Source organism: Monodelphis domestica, chromosome 1, assembly GCF_027887165.1.
Source record: "Monodelphis domestica isolate mMonDom1 chromosome 1, mMonDom1.pri, whole genome shotgun sequence".
In the NCBI taxonomy this organism is placed as follows: domain Eukaryota; kingdom Metazoa; phylum Chordata; class Mammalia; order Didelphimorphia; family Didelphidae; genus Monodelphis; species Monodelphis domestica.
In genome coordinates, this window is record NC_077227.1 from 581,754,880 (window position 1) to 581,776,419 (window position 21,540).

The following is a 21,540-nucleotide window of genomic DNA, read 5'->3' on the forward strand; positions in this document are numbered from 1 at the left end:
ACAGTATTGTAAAGAGAAACATTGAAAGATGCAAAAGCTCTGATCAATGCTGTGATGGGCTTTGGTGCAGAATAAGATGTACAAGGCCTATGTTATTTGTTTTGCTTGATTCTACTTACTGGATACAAGGGTTGGGTTTTGTTTTGTTTTTTTTTTAAGTTGGGGAGGGATGAGATGGGTTGGAAAAGCGAGGGGAGCTAGTAATAGTAGTGAAAAGCAATCATTTAAGTATTTAAAAATGCACAAGCATTCAGGAGGAAACACAAGCAAGTAGAATGGCTTAGAAAGTAACATGTTAAATTTATCTTTTTTTAAAGCAAGTTGTATCTATTTCACATTTAATCTTTGTTCTCTCTTGTATATGGCAATGTTCTTTTTTGAGGAATGTTTGTTAAATTCAGAAGAGATAAGATAGGCTCTGAAAAAGATTTATCTCATTTGGGCAAAAAGATGAAACACTTGCATCACTACTTTAATCTTAAAGGGTAAAAAGATTTTTAAAATATATTCTCTTGGATTACCTCCCATCCACTCTTGCTCCATTATTTACATATTGCCTTCCTCCCTGCCCCCTCCCCAGATTGTCCACACTTCTAGGAAAGGGGTTGTTTTTGCCTTTCATTATTATCTCCAGTGTTTAGTACTGGCCTTAGTACACAGTAGATACTTAGTAAATGCTTTTTGACACATTCTTAAGAAAAAAAAAACAAAGAGGAAACTTTTGTAACCTATAAAAAGTATGTGTTTTAAAACCTACAAAATGGTATGTAGCTTAACAAGTTTTGTTACTGAAAGAGCTAGTTGGCCATCATTACCTATAACCTGAAACACAGATTGCTCTAACCAAGCCCAGTCTCTCTCACATTCATTCATCTGCACCCTGGGTTCTATATCTATCACCACTGCCACCACCCTAGTATACAGGTCCTTATTACCACCCACCTGAACTCTTGCAATAGTTTCCCAATATGTCTTTCTAACTCTATACTATCCCTTTTCATGCCACCAGATTAATCTTCCTAACACAGAAGATCTGAAGATCCTAACCCTCTCTGCTCTAATCTTCCCCATTGTCTACTGAATTGAATTCAAACTCTTGCCTGGCATTCAAGGCTGTCCAAGACATGGCAGTACCCTCACCCTTCATGTCTTATTTCATGCACACTTCCATTCCAACCAAATTCAAAATATCCTCTGCCCCCAAAATTTGCCTAGAACAGTCCTACCTCCAAACCTTAGCCTGTAACATTACCATCCTTGGCATGTACTTCCAGATCCTTTAAAGCCCAATTCAAATGTCCTCTGACCCTTAAGATGATAATAAACTTCCAAGACTACACAGAATACCTTTTCTTGGTGTGGCCATGTCATGTTCACCAGCTGGCCCCTCAAACAGCACCTTCACTATCAACCAGTACTGAGCCAGCACCTGTACACAGTAGAAGCCTAACAGATTTGGACAACTGATTTGTACCCTTCTTACCTATGGATTCATTGTGGTTCCCTGTCAACTCCTTATAGAGTCATTACTAAATAAGGGAATACATGTTTCTGACACAAATTCCTAAAAACCAACCTTCCAGCAAGACTACAGTAGCCTATTTATAGCTGCCATATCTAGTTCTCTGATTGGCTAAGACAAAAGAGGAAATACAGAAAACCAAGAACTAAAGAATATGTCCCAATGTTATAGGTTCTCATCCTGTGGGTCGCGACCCCAGTGGGGGTTGAACAACCAAAACACAGGGGTCACCTAAAGCCATCAGAAAATACCATTTCATCAGAAAAAGCCATTTCCAATGGCTTTAGCCGCTGAGAAATTGTGCTACTTTACAGCAAGATCTCGGAAAGAATGGGGACCCTGCTGCCCGCACATTGTACTAATATTAGTTACCTATAAGCAGCCCTCCCCCATGAGGGGCGATGGATTTACCGTATTATCTGGAGACCAGACTGGAACAGAGACCCAGAGAGAGCACCCGGGCACTTTGCTCCGGAGGGGTTAAGAACAAGTCAATTACTCAGATCATTATATATATATATTAATATATGAGGGGTGACACACCCACACGTATTTTTCTCTACTCATTCTGTCAGTCCCTTGGTTCACATATTATCATCCTTCCCCAAAACATCCTCCATACAGCTGCCTAAATATCTTTCTAGGCTGATCAAGTATCATTACCCTGTTCAAGGCACTCCAGTGGCAATAAACTAAAATAAAATGCAAACCTTTCTGCCTGGCATTTAAACTCTAAGGGAAAAAAAACAAAAACCAGGCTCCAATATCCATTCTCAGCTTTATTGCATATTATCCCCTTCCTTTATGATTCTATAATATAGAATCTATATTAAGCCAAACTGACCATCTCCAAAACTCAGTATTCCATTTTCTATCTCCATAACTTTGTAAGACTGTCCCTCCTCACCTCTTCCTCTCTGAATCTCTAACTTTCAATGCCCCATTCTTATTCACCTCTTTCTGGAGGCCTTTCTTGAACACCCTTCTTATTAGTTCTCACTTTCTTCCTAAAATTATATCATATTCATTTATCTATTTCTATATTTTACCCCTTCCCCAGCAGAATATAGGCTCCTTACGAATCAAGACTGTTTTCCATTGTCTTTATGTTCCAATAAGAATTTAACCAAGTGCATTGCCCACAAAGGCAATTCAGGTGTTTACTAAACTGTATTATAACCTCATCTGTCCTTCAACTGGTAGAAAGTGATAAATTTAACCAATCAAAAACTGGTTGTTGGGGAAACCCAAGGATGGTTTCTAGACCAGTCAATCAATCAATAATCAACAAGTATGAGTACTATGTGCCAGGTACGTTACCAAACTCTGGGGATACAAATAGAATGAATGATATAATCCCTCTTCTCAAAAAGCTTACATTCTAATGGGAGAGATAAGGATAGATGGATGGATAGATAGATAGATAGATAGATAGATAGATAGATAGATAGATAGATAGATAGCATAAATGTAAAGAGAATAAATTCAAATAAGTGTGAGGTAGTTAAATACAATTTGAGAGAAAGGGCACTGGTAGTTAAAAACTAAGCCAGGAACATATTAAGCATCTTATTTCATCTGTCCCTCTAATCCTATCGTAATCCTATCGTAATGTTTTATGATCTAATTTTTATCTAATTTGCTCAGAACCCATTTCCCCTTTCTAATGCTGCCTCATCAAGTGGATGAAGGGCTGATCTCAGATTCTAGAAGGCCTAGACTCAAATCTCACCTCTGACATATTCTGCTTGTGTGATCCTGGGCAAGTCACCCCAGTGACCTAGGCAACTTTTTAAAACCAAGGTTATTAATTTGATGTTTGTGAACATTAGAAAAAATATTTTGATAACTACATTTCAATATAATTGATTTTGTTTGTGATCCTACATATTTTATATATATTAAAAACCTTCTGAGAAGGGGTCTCTATGCTTCAACTGAATTTCCTAGGGATCCATAATAATAACAACATAACAACAACAATAAAGGCTAAGAACCCCTGCTTTAAAACTATAAATTGCACAACAATTACAGATCTGCATTGGAAAGAGGCAGTTTCTTCACTGGGAATTTCCTACCGTGGATAAATCAAAAATCCAGATTCTATATACCTCAATCCTCTATATCTCTCTTCTCCCTCCTACAAAAATTTATCCCTATGGACCAGCAGTTTCCTCTAAGTTAATTTCTTTAAAAGTTGTGTTTTCAGGGGGCAGCTAGGTGGCTCAGTGGATTGAAAGCCTGCCCCAGAGACAGGTTCAAATCTGGCCTCAGACACTTCCTTGTTGTGAGACCCTAGATAAGTCACTTGACCCCCACTGCCTAGCCCTTACCACTCTTCTGCCTTAGAACCAATACATAATATTGATTCTAAGACAGAAGGTATAGGTTAAAAAAATTTTTGTGTCTTCACAAAATTCATTAATGATGTTTGGGAAGGGATAATCATTTTCTAAAACTAATCCTCTACTTGTCTCTACTGAACCACACCAGAGCAACAACAAATTCATGACAACAAGGCAATGGATGATTCCATTTGGAGATAGCTAATACAGAAATTTGTTTTGCATGGCAATACATGTTCATTACAGAGTTTGTCTTTTCTTTCATTCTCAATAGAAGGGAAGAAAAAAAGTAGGATTTTTGCTGACTGAAAATAATTTTTTAATTTTATTTTTTTAAAGAAGGCAATGGATGTCAGGTGATCTGTAAGCATTTATTAGGCATCTACTATATGCCAGGCATTGTGCAAAGTACTTGGTACGGATGCAGAAGATTCATGAACAATATTAGTTTGTTTTAATTTGTCACTATCACTTGGTTCTGAAGATACTCTAGCTCCTTACAAAGTTTGGATTTTTTGAAAGATGCAAAGGAAACTAAAATTGGAATTATAGAAATTAATTAAGGAGCCTTCCAAGAAATTAAATAGCCCAGTCAGCCTTCAGAAGTTTCCAATATTTTCTTTTAATGGAGAGGAAATGTGAGAGAGAATGAAAGAAAGGAAGAAAGAGGGAAATGAGAGGAAAGGGAGGGAGGGAGGGAGGGAGAGAGGAGGGAAGAGATAGAATAAATGCTTGTTAATTTTTAAAAAGTAAAATAAAACAAAAGTTAATTTAAAAGTTAATTTTAAAATCTGAGGCCTTGCAGGTACTTGGGAAAGAAGGCAACAAAGAAGTATTGCTCTGGGAGAGGGGGAAAGAACCCTAAAAAAGATTGAAAGCAGTCCAGTCAAAAGGTCCCATGAAAGGTCTAAAGGCCAATTTGGAGGAGGGCAACCCAAAGAAGAAGCAAGAAATGGTCTGGACTGCGCAAGTAGGCAACGGTTTAAACTATTTAGCAAGGGAAGCCAGGGTGCACTTCTTGTGAAACATCTAAGTTTTGAACCAAACTTGCTGCCCTATAAAATGCTAGTTTAAAGATGAATGATTAGTTGGCATATAGCATGTTTCACTTTCCACCTTCCTGAGGTGAGAGTGGAGAAGAGGAGCCAGGACAGTAAGATGAAGTATATCTGCTTTAAGAGAGTTTCAGGATATTTTCCTTCACAAATCTAGAGAAAGACCATTACCTCTAGCCTTGTTAAGATTTTTAGATTTCAAGAACATCAGAGCAAACCCAGGCTTTCTTGGAGCACAGAGGGCTATGGACCAAGGAAACTGATGGAATCTGTCAAGTGAAGCCCATTCAAGGAGGATTCTGCCATCCTATTGCTTCCAGAGGGATTGCCAAGGGACAGAAATGTAGAATAACTTGAAATTCTTTTCTGAAGTGTAGAACGAATATTGCCATGAAAGTACCTCAAAAAAAAAAAAAGCTACCAGTGGCCAGCAGTGTTTCCTTATGATTCTCTACAAATACTAGGTGTCAGGTATTATTATTTACTTAAATGAGGAAAGAGATGAAGCAAGAAGCTTCTGAAAATCCTTGGATTACATCTCTTTTGAAGCTTCTTAATTTAAGCCAAAAGATCAGTATTTTCATAACTGAGTGTAAAATTAAGCCCCCTTCCAGGTCAAAGTCCATGAAACTCCCTAAACTTGAGATTTTCCTAAATGTGAAAAAATGAAAGCACACTATAATAAAAGCATCCTCTTAAATTTGCATAACACTTGTTTTCAAAGAGCTTCAACATACATTGGAGCCTTACAACAATTCAAAGAGGAAAGCAGAACAGGGATAATGAGGGAGATTTTAAAAGAAGGGACACAGATTCTGGCAGTAAGTCAACAGGGGAAGGAGGCCTTGAATACTAACCCCATGGTCCTGAATAGGAGCAACAGGACACCTACACTGCCCTTGCCAGCATTTACTTAATGTGTATACCAAATCTCAATCTCAACCCAAGAGATTTCTGATGCTAGACTATCAGATCTTGCTCAACACTCTAAATACATTGGGTGCTGCTGAATGGATATCTACCTAAATTTGAGGTCTCTCAGTCTACAATGTTGGGGAATTTAAAAATGGGAAATAGAAAATGTCTACCCCCCATTTGTCTGAATAAAAGAAATATGACAAGTGGGAGTAAAAGTGAGGAATGCACTCACTCATCCTAAAGAAAAATTCCCTCTCTGTGCCACTGATGCTGATGGTTCATACCTGAGGCATTACACCTATTTTGTTTGGAATATGGAAGAAAGTCTGATGAATGAGGGTACAGAAATATGACATCCTAAAATCAAACGGTCACACAAAAAACCAGAAGACCTGGTTCTACCACTTCCCATCTATGTGGACACTCTCACATCATTTAATCTCTCTGGGCCTCAATTTCCAAATCTTTAAAATGAGGATAAGATGACTTTGACCTGTTTTAAAAACCCAAAATGTTGGCACTCAAGAGGCAGGCTGTGAGATAGGAAGACCTAGATTCAAGTCCTACTTTGTGAGCCTGAGCAAAACTTAACAAATCTTTCAGTGTTCCAGGCAACTCACCAGGACTATATGTTACCAATGAGAACTACATTAGTGGAGGGAGTTAAAATCTTTATGTCCCCATCCCTCTTAAATTATAGGTCCAAATCTAGGGGGAAATCATAGCATTAAATTAGTAATTGGTAGGAAAGATTCATTTTGGTAAATATGACAAATTTAATAGAATATTAACAGAAGGGGCAGCTAGGAAGCAAAGTAGATAAAGTACCAGGCCTGGATTTGGGAGCATCTGGGTTCAAATTTGGCCCGAGATACTTCCTAGCTATTTGACTCTGAAGAAGTCACTTACCTCCAATCACCTAGCCCTTACTGCTTACAATCAATACTAAGGGGGCAGAGCCAAGATGGTGGAGAAGGTACACTGATCCATCTGATCTCTACCAAATTACCCTCCAAAAAACTAAATGCCTCAGAATGAATTCTGGAGCAGCATAACCCACAAAAATATGGGATGATGTAATATTTTAGAAAGCTGGCTTGATGGATCTAGTACACAGGGTGGAAATGGAGCACAAAGTGGCATACCAGGGCAGGCCCCTGCAGCAACAGGCCTTGGGAGCAGCTGAAGCAGCAGCAAAGGCTTCCAAAACTCTCAGCCACAAATTTTGGGATTGCGGGGGCCATGATGGTGGAACAATTGCTCAGAAGGAGATAGGAGGGGTTGCTTTGCTGGCTCTGTGTACAAGACTCTTGTTGCACTGCCCTTACACAAATCAAGGTAGCAGTCCTGGGTTGAGGTCTCAGGGTGAAGAGGAGCACTAGCACACACCAATGTTTGTAGCCATAGGGAAGCAAGAGCCCTGGTCATACTTCCAAGGAGTAAAAGAATGCCTGGGGTTACTCATAGACCAGACTACAGGCCAGGAGTGTATTAAATACACCTCTCCTTTATCACACCATCTTGAGGATAGATCCTCAAAGCAGCTCTGAAGGCAGGTGCTGTAAGAATCTAAAGCTTGGAACAGTGTTCCCTTCACCTGTTACAGAGCCCAAATTTAATACAATTAGTTTTTTAAATTAAAAGACTGGAAAATGAGCAAACAAACCAAAAAAAAAGAAACACAACATAAAGTTATTTTGGTGACAAGAAAAATCAAAACACAAACTCAGAAGATCAAAACACAAACTCAGAAGAAGACAGCAAAGTCAATACTGCTGCATCCAAAGCCTCAAAGAAAAATATGAATTGCTCAAGTCCCCAAAAAATTAATGGAGGAACTCAAAAAGCATTCTAAGAATCAAATAAAAAGGGCATCAGAAAAATTGGGAAAAGAAATGAGATACAGGAAAATCATGAAAAAGAGTCGATAGCTTGCTAGAGGAGGCACAAAAAAATACTAAAGAAATTAATACTCTAAAAAACAAAATAGGCCAATTGTAAAAGATGAACAAAAATCCAATGAAGAAAACTTCTTAAAAAGCAAAATTGGCCAAATGGGAAAAGATATTTTAAAATGCACTGACAAGAAGAACTTCTTGAAAGACAGAACTGGTCATATGAAAAAAGAGGCACACAAGTTCACTGAAGAAAAGAACTCTTTCAAAAGTAAAACTGGCCAAATGCAAAAGGAAATAGAGAAGCTCACTCAAGAAAATCATGCCTATAACTCAGTGGAATTTCTTGTTAGCTCTAGGAGGAGGGAGGGGGAAGAGAGGAAAAATCATGAATCATGGAAACATGGAAAAAAATTCTAAATTTTTTTAATTGTAAAAAAAAAATCATGCCTAAAAAACTAAAAACAATAAAATATAAATCAAAAGAATAAAAAAAAGTGAAATAACTTATTGGAAAAAAAAACTTACCTAGAAAATAAATCCAGGATAGATAACTTAAGAAATATTATACTAATTGAAAGCCTTGATCAAAAAAAGAGCTTAAACATTATCTTTCACAAAATTATTTAGGAAAATTGCCCAGAAGAATCAGAGGACAAAATAAAAACTGAGAATCCATTGATCACCCTCTGAAAAAGATCCTAAAAGGATAACTCCCAGGAATATTAAAGCCAAATTCCAGAACTCCCAGGTTGAGAAGAAACTATTGCAAGACAAAAAGAAAGAATTCAGATATCATGAAGCCACATGTCAGAATGTGTCAGAATAACATAAGATTAAGCAGCTTCTACATGAAAGGACTGGAAGGCCTAGAATATGATATTCCAAAGGGTAAAGGGGCTGAGAGGGCTGAGACTTCAACCAAGAATCACTTGCCCAACAAAACTGAGCATAATCCTGCAGGGGAATAAATGAGTATTCAATTAAATAAGAGGACTTTCAAATATTCCTGATGAAAAGACCAGAGCTGAATGGAATATATGACTCTCAAATACAAGACTCAAGAAAAAAGGTAAACAGGAAAGGGAAATCAAAAGACATTTGAAAGGTTAAATTGTGTACATCCCAACATGGGGAAATGATTCTTGTAACTCCAAAGAACTTTATCATTATTAAGGGAGTTAGAAGGAATATACATTAACAGAGGGCAAGAATATTAACTAAATATGATTGAAATGATATAAAAAATAAAATTGAGATATGAGAAAAAATGCATTGGGAGGAAAAGAAAGGGGAAAATAGAATTGGGTAAATTAACTCACATGAAAGAGCTTTTTCAGTGGAGAGGATGGGAAACTTTACTCTTTTCAGAATTGGGAAGAACATGCATAATCAGTTGTGTACAGAAATCTATTTTACTCTATAAGAAAGTAAGAGGAAAAAGGTATAAGAGAATGGGGGGGGTTGAGGTGATAGAAAAGAGGATGAATTTGGGAAGGTGGCAGTCAGAAACTAAACATGGGTAAATAAGATGGAGAGAAAAATGTAGTAATCATAATGGTACAAAAAAATTTTTTTAAGTCTCTAATACAGACCTCATTTCACAAAGAAATTAGTCAAATATATAAGAATACAAGTCATTCTCCAATTGATAAATGGTCAAAGGATATGAACAGGCAGTTCTCAGACAAAATAATTAAAGTTCTCTATAGTTATGCAAAAAATTGCTCTAAATCACTATTAATTAGAGAAATGCAAATTAAAACAATTCTGAAGTACCATTCCATACCTATCAGAGATTGTCTATTATGACAAAAAAGGTAAATGACAAAACTTGAAGGGAATGTAGGAAAACTGAGACACTAATGTACTGCTGGGGGAATTGTGAACTGATTCAACCATTTTGGAGAGCAATTTGGATCTATGCCCAAAGGGCTATAAAACTGTACATACCCTTTGACCCAGCAATATTATTACTAGGTTTGTAATAAGAGAAAAAAACCAAAAAGGGGAAGGACCTATGTATGCAAAAATATTTAAAGCAGATCTTTTTGTGGGGACAAAGAACTGGAAAGAAAGGGGATATCTTATCAATTGGGTAATGGCAAAGTTATAGTACATGATTGTAATAGATTACTATTGTGCTATAAGTGATGACAAGCTCAGAAAAACTGAAAAGACTTACACTAACTGAAGCAAGGTGAAATAAGCATAACTAAGAGAACATTTTACACAAAAAGGGGAATACTATATAAAGAACAATTGTGAATAACTTGGCTATTCCTAGCAATACAATGATCCGAAACTATCCCAAAGGACTCATGATAAAAAAAAATACCATCTCAATAGGCTCCATATTATTTGAAAAATATTAGAAACTTTTTACATATAATTGTGGAAAAATAAAATTGTATTTAAAAAAGAAATAATACTTGGGCCCTCCTAATGTCTTAAAGACCAGAATCTGAGCTGAGTTCAGAAATGGAAGCATATTCTGCTCCAGAAATTCATGAGTTTGAGGTAATCATGGCTAGGTCCCATGTATACCTAATACAAAATGAATGGATACTAACACTTCAAGGCCTTCCTAATAATCCCAAGGCTGAGTCAAAATCAGACAAGCTTCTAGAGGTAAGCAGGGTAAGTAAAAATTATAAGGGGAAAGACATTATAATTCCTGAGATATAGAAAGACTGAAATTCAGAACTCTTGAAGACACAAGAGTTTGGTGAAGTAAAAACAGGAATGCTATCAGTTAAAGCACAGAATAGTAGAAAGAAAGGAAGGTAGATTCAGGATCAAAGGTGGAAGTCTGAATCATAGCTCTATTATTTACCATCTGTGCAGTAAAAAAATCACTTCCCTTCTTTAGAAGTCTCCATGTCTTCACCTCTAAAACAGGTAGCTGGACTAGATGATCCTTCCAGCTCTCAATATGAATGACCTTATGATTCTAGGCATGGAATCTTAGCAGTTTTTTTTTTAATCTGTCTGCAAAAATACTTTTAGAAGTTTAAAAATTACAAAAATTATACTTATAAAACTCCCTTTCTATTAAGATCATTATAAATACACCAATGTTTGCAAATGATTTGGCCAGAAAGCTGGAAAAAAGTGAATTGAAACAAAAACTGTAAACAGGGGTAATCATATCTTTAAGGCCAGAAAAGTCACTTGTAATTTGGCCAAAAAGCCCATCAAAATTAATTGCTACTTGCCCCTAAAATGTTATTTTTATAACCACATGAGTATACTTGTTTATATATGATTAATACAGTGTTCAGTGATGTCACTTAAAGCAAGCCCTTCCTGAGCTGCAGCAGGAATCTGACCAGTGCAGAAACACCAGTCTACTATTACAAAACAAAGAAATGACTTGTACCAATCCACTAAACACTTTTAAAAATGGTTTCGATGGTATCCACCTACTGATTCATTCCAACAACAGACTCAGAGGTGTAACAGTGACAAAGTTTTCTTTTGTGATAGGGAGCACCCTTTATTCAGTGGCTATTTTGGGAAAAGAAAGCGGGAATTGGTTCACTTTCAATACAGCCTTCATTATGTCACTCTTTACCCCTTTGTAAAGTGAGAAAAAGGGGGCGGAGGAGGAAGCAGTCTCAACTCTCCCAATGGGGATTGGATACCTTAACAATGAATCAATTCATTATGAACAAGTTAGCAAGAATATTAAAAACAAAGTCAGGTAATTTCTTTTATTACCTCCAAAGCAACTGCTCTCAGACACACAGCCCTCTTAGTCATCTCACTCTGCTGTCATCTCTAGGTTAGAGCTATTTGTCACATACCTACTCAGAACTCTACCCTTAGCACACAGAAAACAGTTTCCTTCAACTTGTCACACAATGGAAGGGGAGGCTCGGTGGAAGGGTGAAAAGAGTAAGTTTTCCATAAAGTTCAGAATTATCAGGAGAGATCTAGAGAGAAAAAAGGTAGTCGGAGGAAAAAAAAGAACCTAATTTTAAAACAATAAACCTAACTCTGATTAGCTGACATGTTATGAAAAGTAATTACAGATAAACAAAGCCTTGTAAGCAATACAGATAGTTAACAATTTTAATCAGATTCTTAGGTTTAACTAATTCTGTGCCTCCAGGCAGAACTAACTCAGAAAGATAACTTCCTTACTTTTTTTTTTTTAAGATCCCCCAGAGGCAATGCTAGTTTGTTTCTCTATGAGAAAGGGAAGGTAGGAGAAGCAGGATAGGAGGTGGGGAAGAAGTGCTGAATTCAGACTGATTCAGACTTGGCCTCAATCTACTACTATTGGTTAGACCTAGGAAAAGCTCCTTCCCCCAAGGGACCTATTTCCACATCCAGAAAATAAAGGTAATTAGAAAATCAAAGGTCCATCAATTGGGGATTAGCTAAACAAGTGGTGGTACTGGAATGGGATGGGATATTATTGCTTGGTAAGAAGTAATAAATATAATAAATACAGAGAAGCAGGAAAAGACATATATGGATACTGTAAAAAGCAAAAAAGTATTGATTTTTTTTTAATGAGTTAATTTGACTACATGCCCTCTAAAATGCTTTGAAGCTCTAAATCTATGATCCTCACTCTAGGATATAGCCAAAAAATTAATTTAAAACAAATTACATAAAGATGATTCTCAAAACTTTATACCAGAAGCAGAGATTAAAATTTCAGCCTCTCAAAAAAATATTCACTGGGGGACAGTAAATAGGAAGAGATTTGATTAAACAAACCCTAAGTTTCCTTCTAGCTCTAAATCTTATCAAATTGATAGTGTAAATTATTCCCAGTGTCCAGCCCCTACAATTAATGTCGAAATCCCTTCAGTTACAATTTGTTAATTTCCATTAGTTTTATGCTCAGGAGAAAAAGAAAAACTGCTCACCATCATTCATGATTTCTTTATAAATATCCTTGGCAAAATGATCTAAATGGTTTTCACTTGCTCTCAGAAATAGGAACTAATATCCAAAATAATTTATTTTTTGCTGCCTTCTTCTGGACTTTGAGTTATTCTACACCATACAGAAGTTACATGATGCAAAAATCAAACATATCTGTATGGTATTAATAAGTAAACTTGAAAGGTTAGTTTCCATGATAGCATGTTCCAGCAACAAGTGTGCTTTGAAGATGTATTTATTTAGAGTTCCAATAAGACCTCACATCTTACTGGTTCTATTTGCAAGTCATATTCTATCTAATATTTTGGCCTCAAAATGAAGTTGGTCTGTCCTTAAAATGAAGTCTTTTTCAATACTAAATTTCAGTATGTATGCACATCAATTTCATTTTATATTTCAAACACTTTGGCTAGCTACCACATCTATCATGAACTTGATCAATTCCCTGTTGTAAACAAATTTAGGGATCCTGTCTTCTAAATAAAAGTGAGTAAAAAGGGATCAAAGACAATAAAAAGTAAATCCCTGACAGTTCTATTTTCTATGATGTTAAAAAGAGAATTGCTATTTGGAACATTAGCATATTTAGAAAAGTGACACCCTGAATGCAACATCTGAACTTGAATTTATTTTTCTTCTCCCCTTTTCTAGAAAATTCCATCACAAGCCTTCAACTGCTGGCCAGCAAAGCACAGTCTTAGGTTCTATACCAGAATGAAAAGCCTTTGATTACAGATTGGACAGTAACAATAACTGACATTTATTATATAGTGCTTTAAGATTTGCAGAGTGTTATCTCACTTAAGCAACAGAGAGAATATGAATGTCTATTATCAGAAGACCAGTTCTAACCATGTACCCGGAGTTTCATCACCAGAAGATTGGCTACTAAGTGATGAAATTTTTGGCTACAACTACAAATAAAGCCATTATTAAAGAGAGGGCAAGGAAAGAGGTACAGAGAGTGACCATCATGATGACATCACAGATCTTTTCAAGTAATGAAGTTTCTCTATCAAATGACTCCTTTCTGACTGAATGTCAAGTTAGTCTCTTCACTAACAACTTACTTGGCCTTATTTTTACATTAATTTTCCTAGAGTTATAAGACAAAAGATTTTATAGACTGAAAATTGGGCTTGTTTTTTCTAACTGCCAAAATAATTGGTTCAACTAATGAAATGTTGCTTATCAGATCTCTAAATAGGTGTTATTGTTATTGCAGAGCCTCATTTAAAAAAGCAACATGTTGCACAGAAGTGGTGCATTTGTCACAGACACTTAGAAAGACCCAGAATCTGACAGACCAGAAACTGGCAGTTTCATCAATTTATAGAGAAGCATTATCCTTTAGTCAAATACGGTGCATTAGGTTGTCACTAAATCAAGTAATTCAGGCCAAATAACCAAGAGAGCCAGGAAAACCAGAAGTTAGGAAAACAAACCTTGACTAAAAAAAGGCACAACTTTAAAAGGTCTTCATTCCACTTTTGGCATACAAAGCTGCTACTGTACCTTGCTGATCTATACAATGGTTCCAGTAATCCAAGGACCTAAAAGTGTCTTGTAAACATCAATTAAGCCTGACAACATCCCAATTTATAAATGGGGAAACCTGGGCGTCCAGAGACCAAGTTGCCTAAAGCTTCAAAATGAGTCAATGCCAAAGCTGGAACCAGACCGGGGAAGCTAAGATTCCAGGCCTCTGCCCAACCCAATGAGAAGAACCTTATCTTTCAAATTAATAAAAAATTCATGTAAGTAACATACAGCTGGTATAAAGCTATTAATCCCTTTAACCCAGGAAGAAAACCTAGGGAAGAGAAAGTCAAAATGTGGTCCTGTCTTTAAGTCTTATCAGATTGTAGAAAACCATTTCTCTGCCTCTTCATTAATGAAAGACAGAGCTTAGGATATACCTAATAAAAGCTGTTTCTAGAAGACACTCACTTGAAAATCCTTACAACATTACAAAGGGCTCAAAAAATTGTTTTTCTTCTTGAATCTTTTTAGCTTTCAAAGAAAAAAAGAGGGGAGGAGGAAGGCTTGGGAGAGAACAGAGGGAAAGCAGCATCACTCCTTTAAAGAGCCTCTGGAAAATCTTAATAAGAATCTGAGTCCACCTGGCCAGGATATTTCTTAAGCCAAGTAAAAGGCCTGCACTTGTCCTTTGGACCAGCAGTCTGTTCCTTACTCTGGACTGTGTGAAGGACAGAAGCAGTCAGTAGGAGTATCCCTCAGAGCTGCCCGTGCCCTGTGGTATTTTCTGCTGGGTGGGGTTATGGATTTGAGAGAACTTATCTGAATAGTAAAGCAGGTACATAGGAGTTCAAAGAACAAAGCAACCTTCTGTAGTTTCAAGTAAGGCTGAACTGAAAATACCAGCTGCCACAGGAGCCTCCTGGCAGCTAGGATTAGTTGTGCCCAGTTATAAAAACGTTCTGCTTATTGGCTTACTTGGATTCAGTAAGGTCTGTACACCTTGTTAGTATGGGTGAGGAGAAACAGCCTGAATGGTGCTATTACATATTCTGCACATCAAAAATACAAGATCATTTGAGGCCTAATACCATTAGCTGACACCTTCTTAGTTAGGTAAGACTAGACCTGTAGCTGAGCTATAAGAGGTCACAACTAAAGGTGGGAGTGACCTTGGTAGCTATCTAATCCAACCTCTCATTTTACAGATGAGGAAATACAGGGAGTTAAATGACTTGCCCAGGTAGTTAGCAGATCTTGAACCCAAGTCCTTTGATTCAAGGGCAAGGCTCTTTTCATTGCACCATCATTCCTCCTTTAGATCACTGGTATGAAATATAAATGGAAACAAGGTAGAGATGGCACTAAGGATCCCTGTAGGCCATATACTGACTTAAAATGTAACATTATCTGCTTTATTGTATCATTATTTTTTGGCAAATATATCCCAATTACATTTTAATCTGGTTCTGGCTGAACTCTAGCACTAGAACTAGCTTCACGTTTGATACCTCCGCTTTATATAACAATTATATAGCATGATTTAAGGGTCACTCAGAAGGCCCCTTCTCTCAAAATAATCTTGCCCAACTAGCTTGATCCTGACAGTATTTCATTCCTTGGGTAAAACTTTGCCCCATAAGCCCAAAAAATAATCAATTCTGTCCCTAACACTTTAACTCAAACTAATTTTTCAGCTTTTTCCTGGGAGGTGAAATTTGCCCCACAAGTACACCAGACATCTGAGTTGGGAGTATGGAAAAACCCAGAAAGAGGAAAATGCCAATAGCAAACAATCACCTATTTGAGAATTTTGTTAAGCACTGGCCAGTGATCCAAGCCCATCACTCAAAAAATCTCCAGAAAGAAGCTAACATCTCTTTGCCTGATAGATATTAAACCATTTCTAATTTTTTTTCTAAATTTACTTTTTTTCTTCTCTCCCCTTATTATCCTCATTATCCTCTGTCCAGCTGACCATGGCAGTATCTCATCTCCTTTGCCTCTAGTGTACCACCTACTCAACCTACTCTAGGAGCATTGCCCATAAATCCCTATTGCCCAGAAACCTGTGCTCTTTAATCTTTCAGTCATCTTTAGTTTCTGGATTCAGACTCGCTTATATTATAGGCTCTTCTCCATGGAACAAGAAGTTCTGATTCACTTCTGCCCATCCTTAGCTCAAAGTTCCTACTTTCCATATCATATACCCAGAAGAAACAACACAAATGACCTATACAAAACGTCCCATGTCCTATGACAGGAATAAGAGGAACTCCAACAACTAATTCTGTAGCTGGGATTATGAAGGGAAATGAGCATGCATAATGTATAAATTTCACATGCATGCCATTTTATATATTATTTGGCCATCAAGTCATAAAAATACTTTTTTTTCTTTTATGCAAAGGATAAAAAGTTTATTATATAACCATTTCCCCAAAGGATGTTTTTTGTTTTTTTTATTGCTGCTTTTTCAAAACAGCATCTCCTTGCAATCCCCAAAGGAAAAAAATAACTTATTCTAGAACTATGCTCATTTTCCCTTCCCAATCTCTTTACTCCTTCCCTCCACAATTCCTATTCTTCTCATTGCACTCTTCCAATTCCAAATTTTCCCTTTTCCCCAATTATTCTTCTCTCCCCATTGTCCTCGTACACTTATCATCTTCTCCCTTCCTCCCCTATCCAGTTGGCAACAACTTTCCCCTTATCTGCTCTTCCTGAGGCCAGCTTCTCCTGTCTCCCCAAAACTCATTCCCTCTTCCCTTTCTTCTGAGCCCCTAAGTTGCTCCCAACTTTCCTCTCTAGTTCTCCATCTCTCCCACAAAAGCTGGAGCTCCCCGTTTCCTCCAGACCCCATTCACAATCTCTCACAGCTCTTCCTCTCGGTCCTTTAGCATCCCCCGACCCCCCGCAGCACCTCCCCCTGCACGGCCCGTCCCCCCGGACGCCTGGCGCGCATGCACGCACTGGGTTTTCCGTCGGCCCTGGTCCCGGTGTAGCTCCCGCAGATCCACTTCGGCTCGGCCCAGGAACTTATCGAGGCCGAGCAGGGCGCGGTGCAGAACGGTGAGCTGCAGGGTGGCGGCGGCGGCTCCGGACCCAGCGGGCAGCCCCAGCGGCGGTAGCTCGAAAGTGGCCTCCTCCCGCCACACTGGCGCGCCCAGGCAGCGCTCCGACACCGAGGTCGAGTACTTCTCCTTGCCCACCTGGATCAGCGCGTACGCGTCGCTGGTGCCGCCGGGGCCTTTGGCCCGCAGCCCCCGGGCTTGGAGCACTGTCACCTGTACGTGCGTCGGGGACCACGCGGCCCCCAGGCCTCGACCCCCAGCCGACAGTGACATGATGCCGAGTCTGTAGCTGAAGTCGCTGCCTCCGCTACAGTCCCAGCCCGCAGCTGCCTCCGGTGATTCTGGCTCCTGGGTCACTGCCCGCGGTCCCTTTAAAACTTCCGGCCCCGCCCCCAGATCGGGGCCCCGCCCTCCACCTGTCGGCGCGCTGGCCGCTGCACCTCCGGGAACTTGTTTTGGACCCAATGACCCCGCCCCCTTCGGCGCTCTCGGAGTCTGGGGAGCGAGAGGGCGCATCCGCGGGAGGAAAGAGGAAGAGTGAGGATAACTCACGGGGGCAGCGCAGCCCTGGGAGGTGGGCGGCATTATTTATCCCATTTTTTTTTACTGATGGAGAAACTTGATTTCAGAGAGCTCACGCCACTCCGCCGGTATTAGCGGGGATTCGAACCCAAACTAACTGAGTACCTAGGCTGGCGTTCTTTCCCTCAGTTTAGGCTACTGAGTCGAGGCAACCCGAATTTAGGGCTCTCTAAAGGGCCTGCGGTGTGTCAGTATCTTCATATTTCATTCAATAAGAAGTTAGAGTAGTGTGAGATAAAGAAATGAGCACTGCCCTCCAGGAGTTTATCATTATGGAAATAGACATACTCAGGAATCCTTCGAAATTCTCCATTTCTGACATACCCTACAAACATGATCTTTCTCAAAAAGCCCTGGTAGGACATCAAAGAGAACATTCTACTTCTGGCCCCGCTATTACATTCCCGTGATTTCCCTCCATCCGGGAGCTGCCTCTGAGAACCAAGATCTTCCTGCATCTTCAGCTGATAGGAAAAGCCCCATCCTCACAACCCCACGCTAATGCCAAACTTAAAGGCCAACTGCAGCTCTGTGGATCACCCACTCCTGGACAGATTTCTGGGAGGGAGAGCTTACAGAACTTCTTGGGAGTAGGAAAGGAAATCAGGTTATCTGAGCCTGTGCCCTAGAGAATCTTCCAGTGATCTCTCTAGGAAAATGGGAGTGTGCTTGCTATTTTTAAAGCTAGAAAATTTCACCTGTCTGGAAGTAAGTGTTTATGTGATAGTTCTGTAGTCAGTTGTGTGGCAATGAAACACTCAGGACCTCTGGGAGATAGTCATAGAATCATAAAATTTAAGGTTGGAAGGGTCTTGAGAACAAAGAACGTCTGAGCTAAAAAGAACATTAGAATACAGAAAAGTGTACCAGAAAGGGGCCTTTTAAATAATCTAGGCTCTTTTTTTATCAATAAGGAAACAAGACCTATAGGTAATTAATTGGAAGGCAGTATGATATTGCAGGGAAAACATTGGCACTGGAGTCAGAGGTCCTGGGTTCAAATCTCATTTCTGATACTATCAGCATAACTTTGAACAAATCATTTAACTTCACTGGGCTTCAGTGGAAGGCTGGAGGCTAACTAGATAATAAGGGGGCAGGGATACCACACAGTTTAAATAAGCTTAATGAACAAGCATTTATTTAGTACCTGTTATATCCCAGGCAACCACCACTGTCAGTTGCTATCAAATGCAATACCATTGTACCATACTTAAAAGGTAAATATCTTTACTCCCATTCCTCCATACTGCAATGGCTGAACATGAATTACTGATTTTTTTTTAACCCTTCTGTGTTGGAATCAATACTGAGTATTGGGTTAGGTGAACTTACCCAGGGTCATAAAGCTAGGAAGTCTCTGAGGTCACATTTGAACACAGGTCCTCCTGACTTAATCTGTTAAGCCACCCAGCTGCTCTTAGAACCATTGATTTTTACAACCTAGGCAAGATAATAAAATTTCCCCCTTGTGTGTGACTGAATACTGAAGGCCCTGAGCTTTCAATGACACATTAGATTGGACATACTGTATACTTCAGTGTTATGATGGAACTATAATTCCAGATCTTGTCCTTGTAGGTTTTGTCCCTAGAGGATATACTCAATATTCTGAAGGCTTTTCCCCAAGAATTTTTTAAAAAATGTTCTTCCTTCCCTGCCTTCCCTCCCTTCCCTGCCCTGCCTTCCCTCCCTTCCCTGCCCTCCCTTCCCTCCCTTCCCTGCTCTCCCTGCCTTCCCTCCCTTCCTTCCTTCCTTCCTTCCTTTTTCTGTCTCATTTCATGGTTTCCAATACAATATTTGGTGCTGTCCATTTTCAGTCCCTTGCTCTAACTACATGGCCTCCCACATAATTTTCCAATTATACATTTCTTCTATTATTTATGCAGAGAGAACCTGAACAGGCTAGCCATATTATTAATGATAAATTATATGACATGAAAGATATCAACTATGTGTCTGAAAAAATATTATAAAACAAAATTTAGAGCCAGAAGGGGCCTTAGAGGTTAACAAGTCCAACTCCTTCCTTTTACGAATGAGTAAACAAAGACCTAAAATGGTGAAATAACTTGACCTAAGTCACATGAGGCAATTAGGTGGAGCAATGGATAGAGTGCCAGGTCTAGAGTCAGGAAGACATCTTCCTGAGATTAATTCTGATCTAGGACCCTTACTAGCTGTGTTAGCCTATGAGAATCATTTAACTGTTTGCCTCATTTTCCTCATCTGGAGCATGAGCTGGAGAAGGAAATTGAAAATCATTCCAGTATCTGCTAAAAACTCCCAACATGGGGTCACAGAGTTAGAAACAACTGAAACTACTGAGCAACAACAAAGTCAAATGAATGGCAGTCAGAATTTAAGCCTAGATCCTCTGACTCTAAATCCATTGTATTTTTCACTTGTAAAGGATAATTTTAGCATTGTGACTTAAAAATCTAAATTAATTGGTCGCCATATGATATCCCAAATAATAAAATACCCAAGTCACCATGAAATTATGGTGATTTTTTTAAATTTTATAATATTTTATTTGATCGTTTCCAAGCATTATTCATTAAAGACAAAGATCATTTTCTTTTCCTCCCCCCCCAGTAGCCCACGTGTGATTCCACTGGGTATCACATATGTCTTGATTCGAACCCATTGCCATGTTGTTAGTATTTGCATTAGAGTGTTCATTTAGAGTCTCTCCTCTGTCATGTCCCCTCGACCACTGTAGTCAGACAGTTGCTTTTCCTCAGTGTTTCTACTCCCACAGTTTATCCTCTGCTTATGAATAGTGTTTTTTCTCCTAGATCCTTGCAGATTGTTCAGGGACATTACACCACCCCTAATGGAGACGTCCATTACATTCGATTATACCACAGTGTATTAGTCTCTGTGTACAATGTTCTCCTGGTTCTGCTCCTCTCGCTCTGCATCACTTCCTGGAGGTTGTTCCAGTCTCCATGGAATTCCTCCACTTTATTATTCCTTTTAGCACAATAGTATTCCATCACCAACATACCACAATTTGCTCAGCCATTCCCCAATTGATGGGCATCCCCTTGTTTTCCAATTTTTGGCCAAAACAAAGAGCGCAGCTATGAATATTTTTGTACAAGTCTTTTTGTCCATTATCTCTTTGGGGTACAGACCCAGCAGTTCTATGGCTGGGTCAAAGGGCAGGCAGTCTTTTATCACCCTTTGGGCATAGTTCCAAATTGCCCTCCAGAATGGTTGGATCAGTTCACAACTCCACCAGCAATGAATTAATGTCCCTACTTTGCCACATCCCCTCCAGCACTCATTACTTTCCTTTGCTATCATGTTAGCCAATCTGCTAGGTGTGAGGTGATACCTCAGAGTTGTTTTGATTTGCATCTCTCTGATTATAAGAGATTTAGAACACTTCTTCATGTGCTTATTAATGGTTTTGATTTCTTTATCTGAGAACTGCCTATCCATGTCCCTTGCCCATTTATCAATTGGAGAATGGCTTGATTTTTTGTACAATTGATTTAGCTCTTTATAAATTTGAGTAATTAAACCTTTGTCAGAGGTTTCTATGAAGATTTTTTTCCCAATTTGTTGTTTTCCTTCTGATTTTAGTTACATTGGTTTTGTTTGTACTAAAGCTTTTTAATTTGATGTAGTCAAAATTATTTATTTTACATTTTGTGATTCTTTCTATGTCTTGCTTGGTTTTAAAGTCTTTGCCCTCCCAAAGGTCTGACATGTATACTATTCTGTGTTTACCCAATTTACTTATGGTTTCCT

The 21,540-nt window shown here is 38.7% G+C and overlaps 1 protein-coding gene across 3 annotated transcripts in view; it reads right to left on the reverse strand.

The window, feature by feature from the left end:
* Positions 1–21,540, reverse strand: part of RAB11FIP1 (RAB11 family interacting protein 1) — a 108,035-nt gene that overhangs the window by 23,775 nt on the left and 62,720 nt on the right. Inside the window, exon 1 of one of the 3 annotated variants that reach the window (XM_056813512.1) lies at positions 17,093–17,581. The exons of 1 other annotated variant lie outside the window; for it this stretch is intronic. In XM_056813512.1, the coding sequence (XP_056669490.1) occupies positions 17,093–17,466 (374 nt within the window). In that variant the 5' untranslated portion in view covers positions 17,467–17,581. Of the gene's footprint in view, positions 1–17,092; positions 17,582–21,540 lie in introns of those variants that run through there. One more of the 3 variants, XM_056813509.1, reaches the window with a different exon arrangement.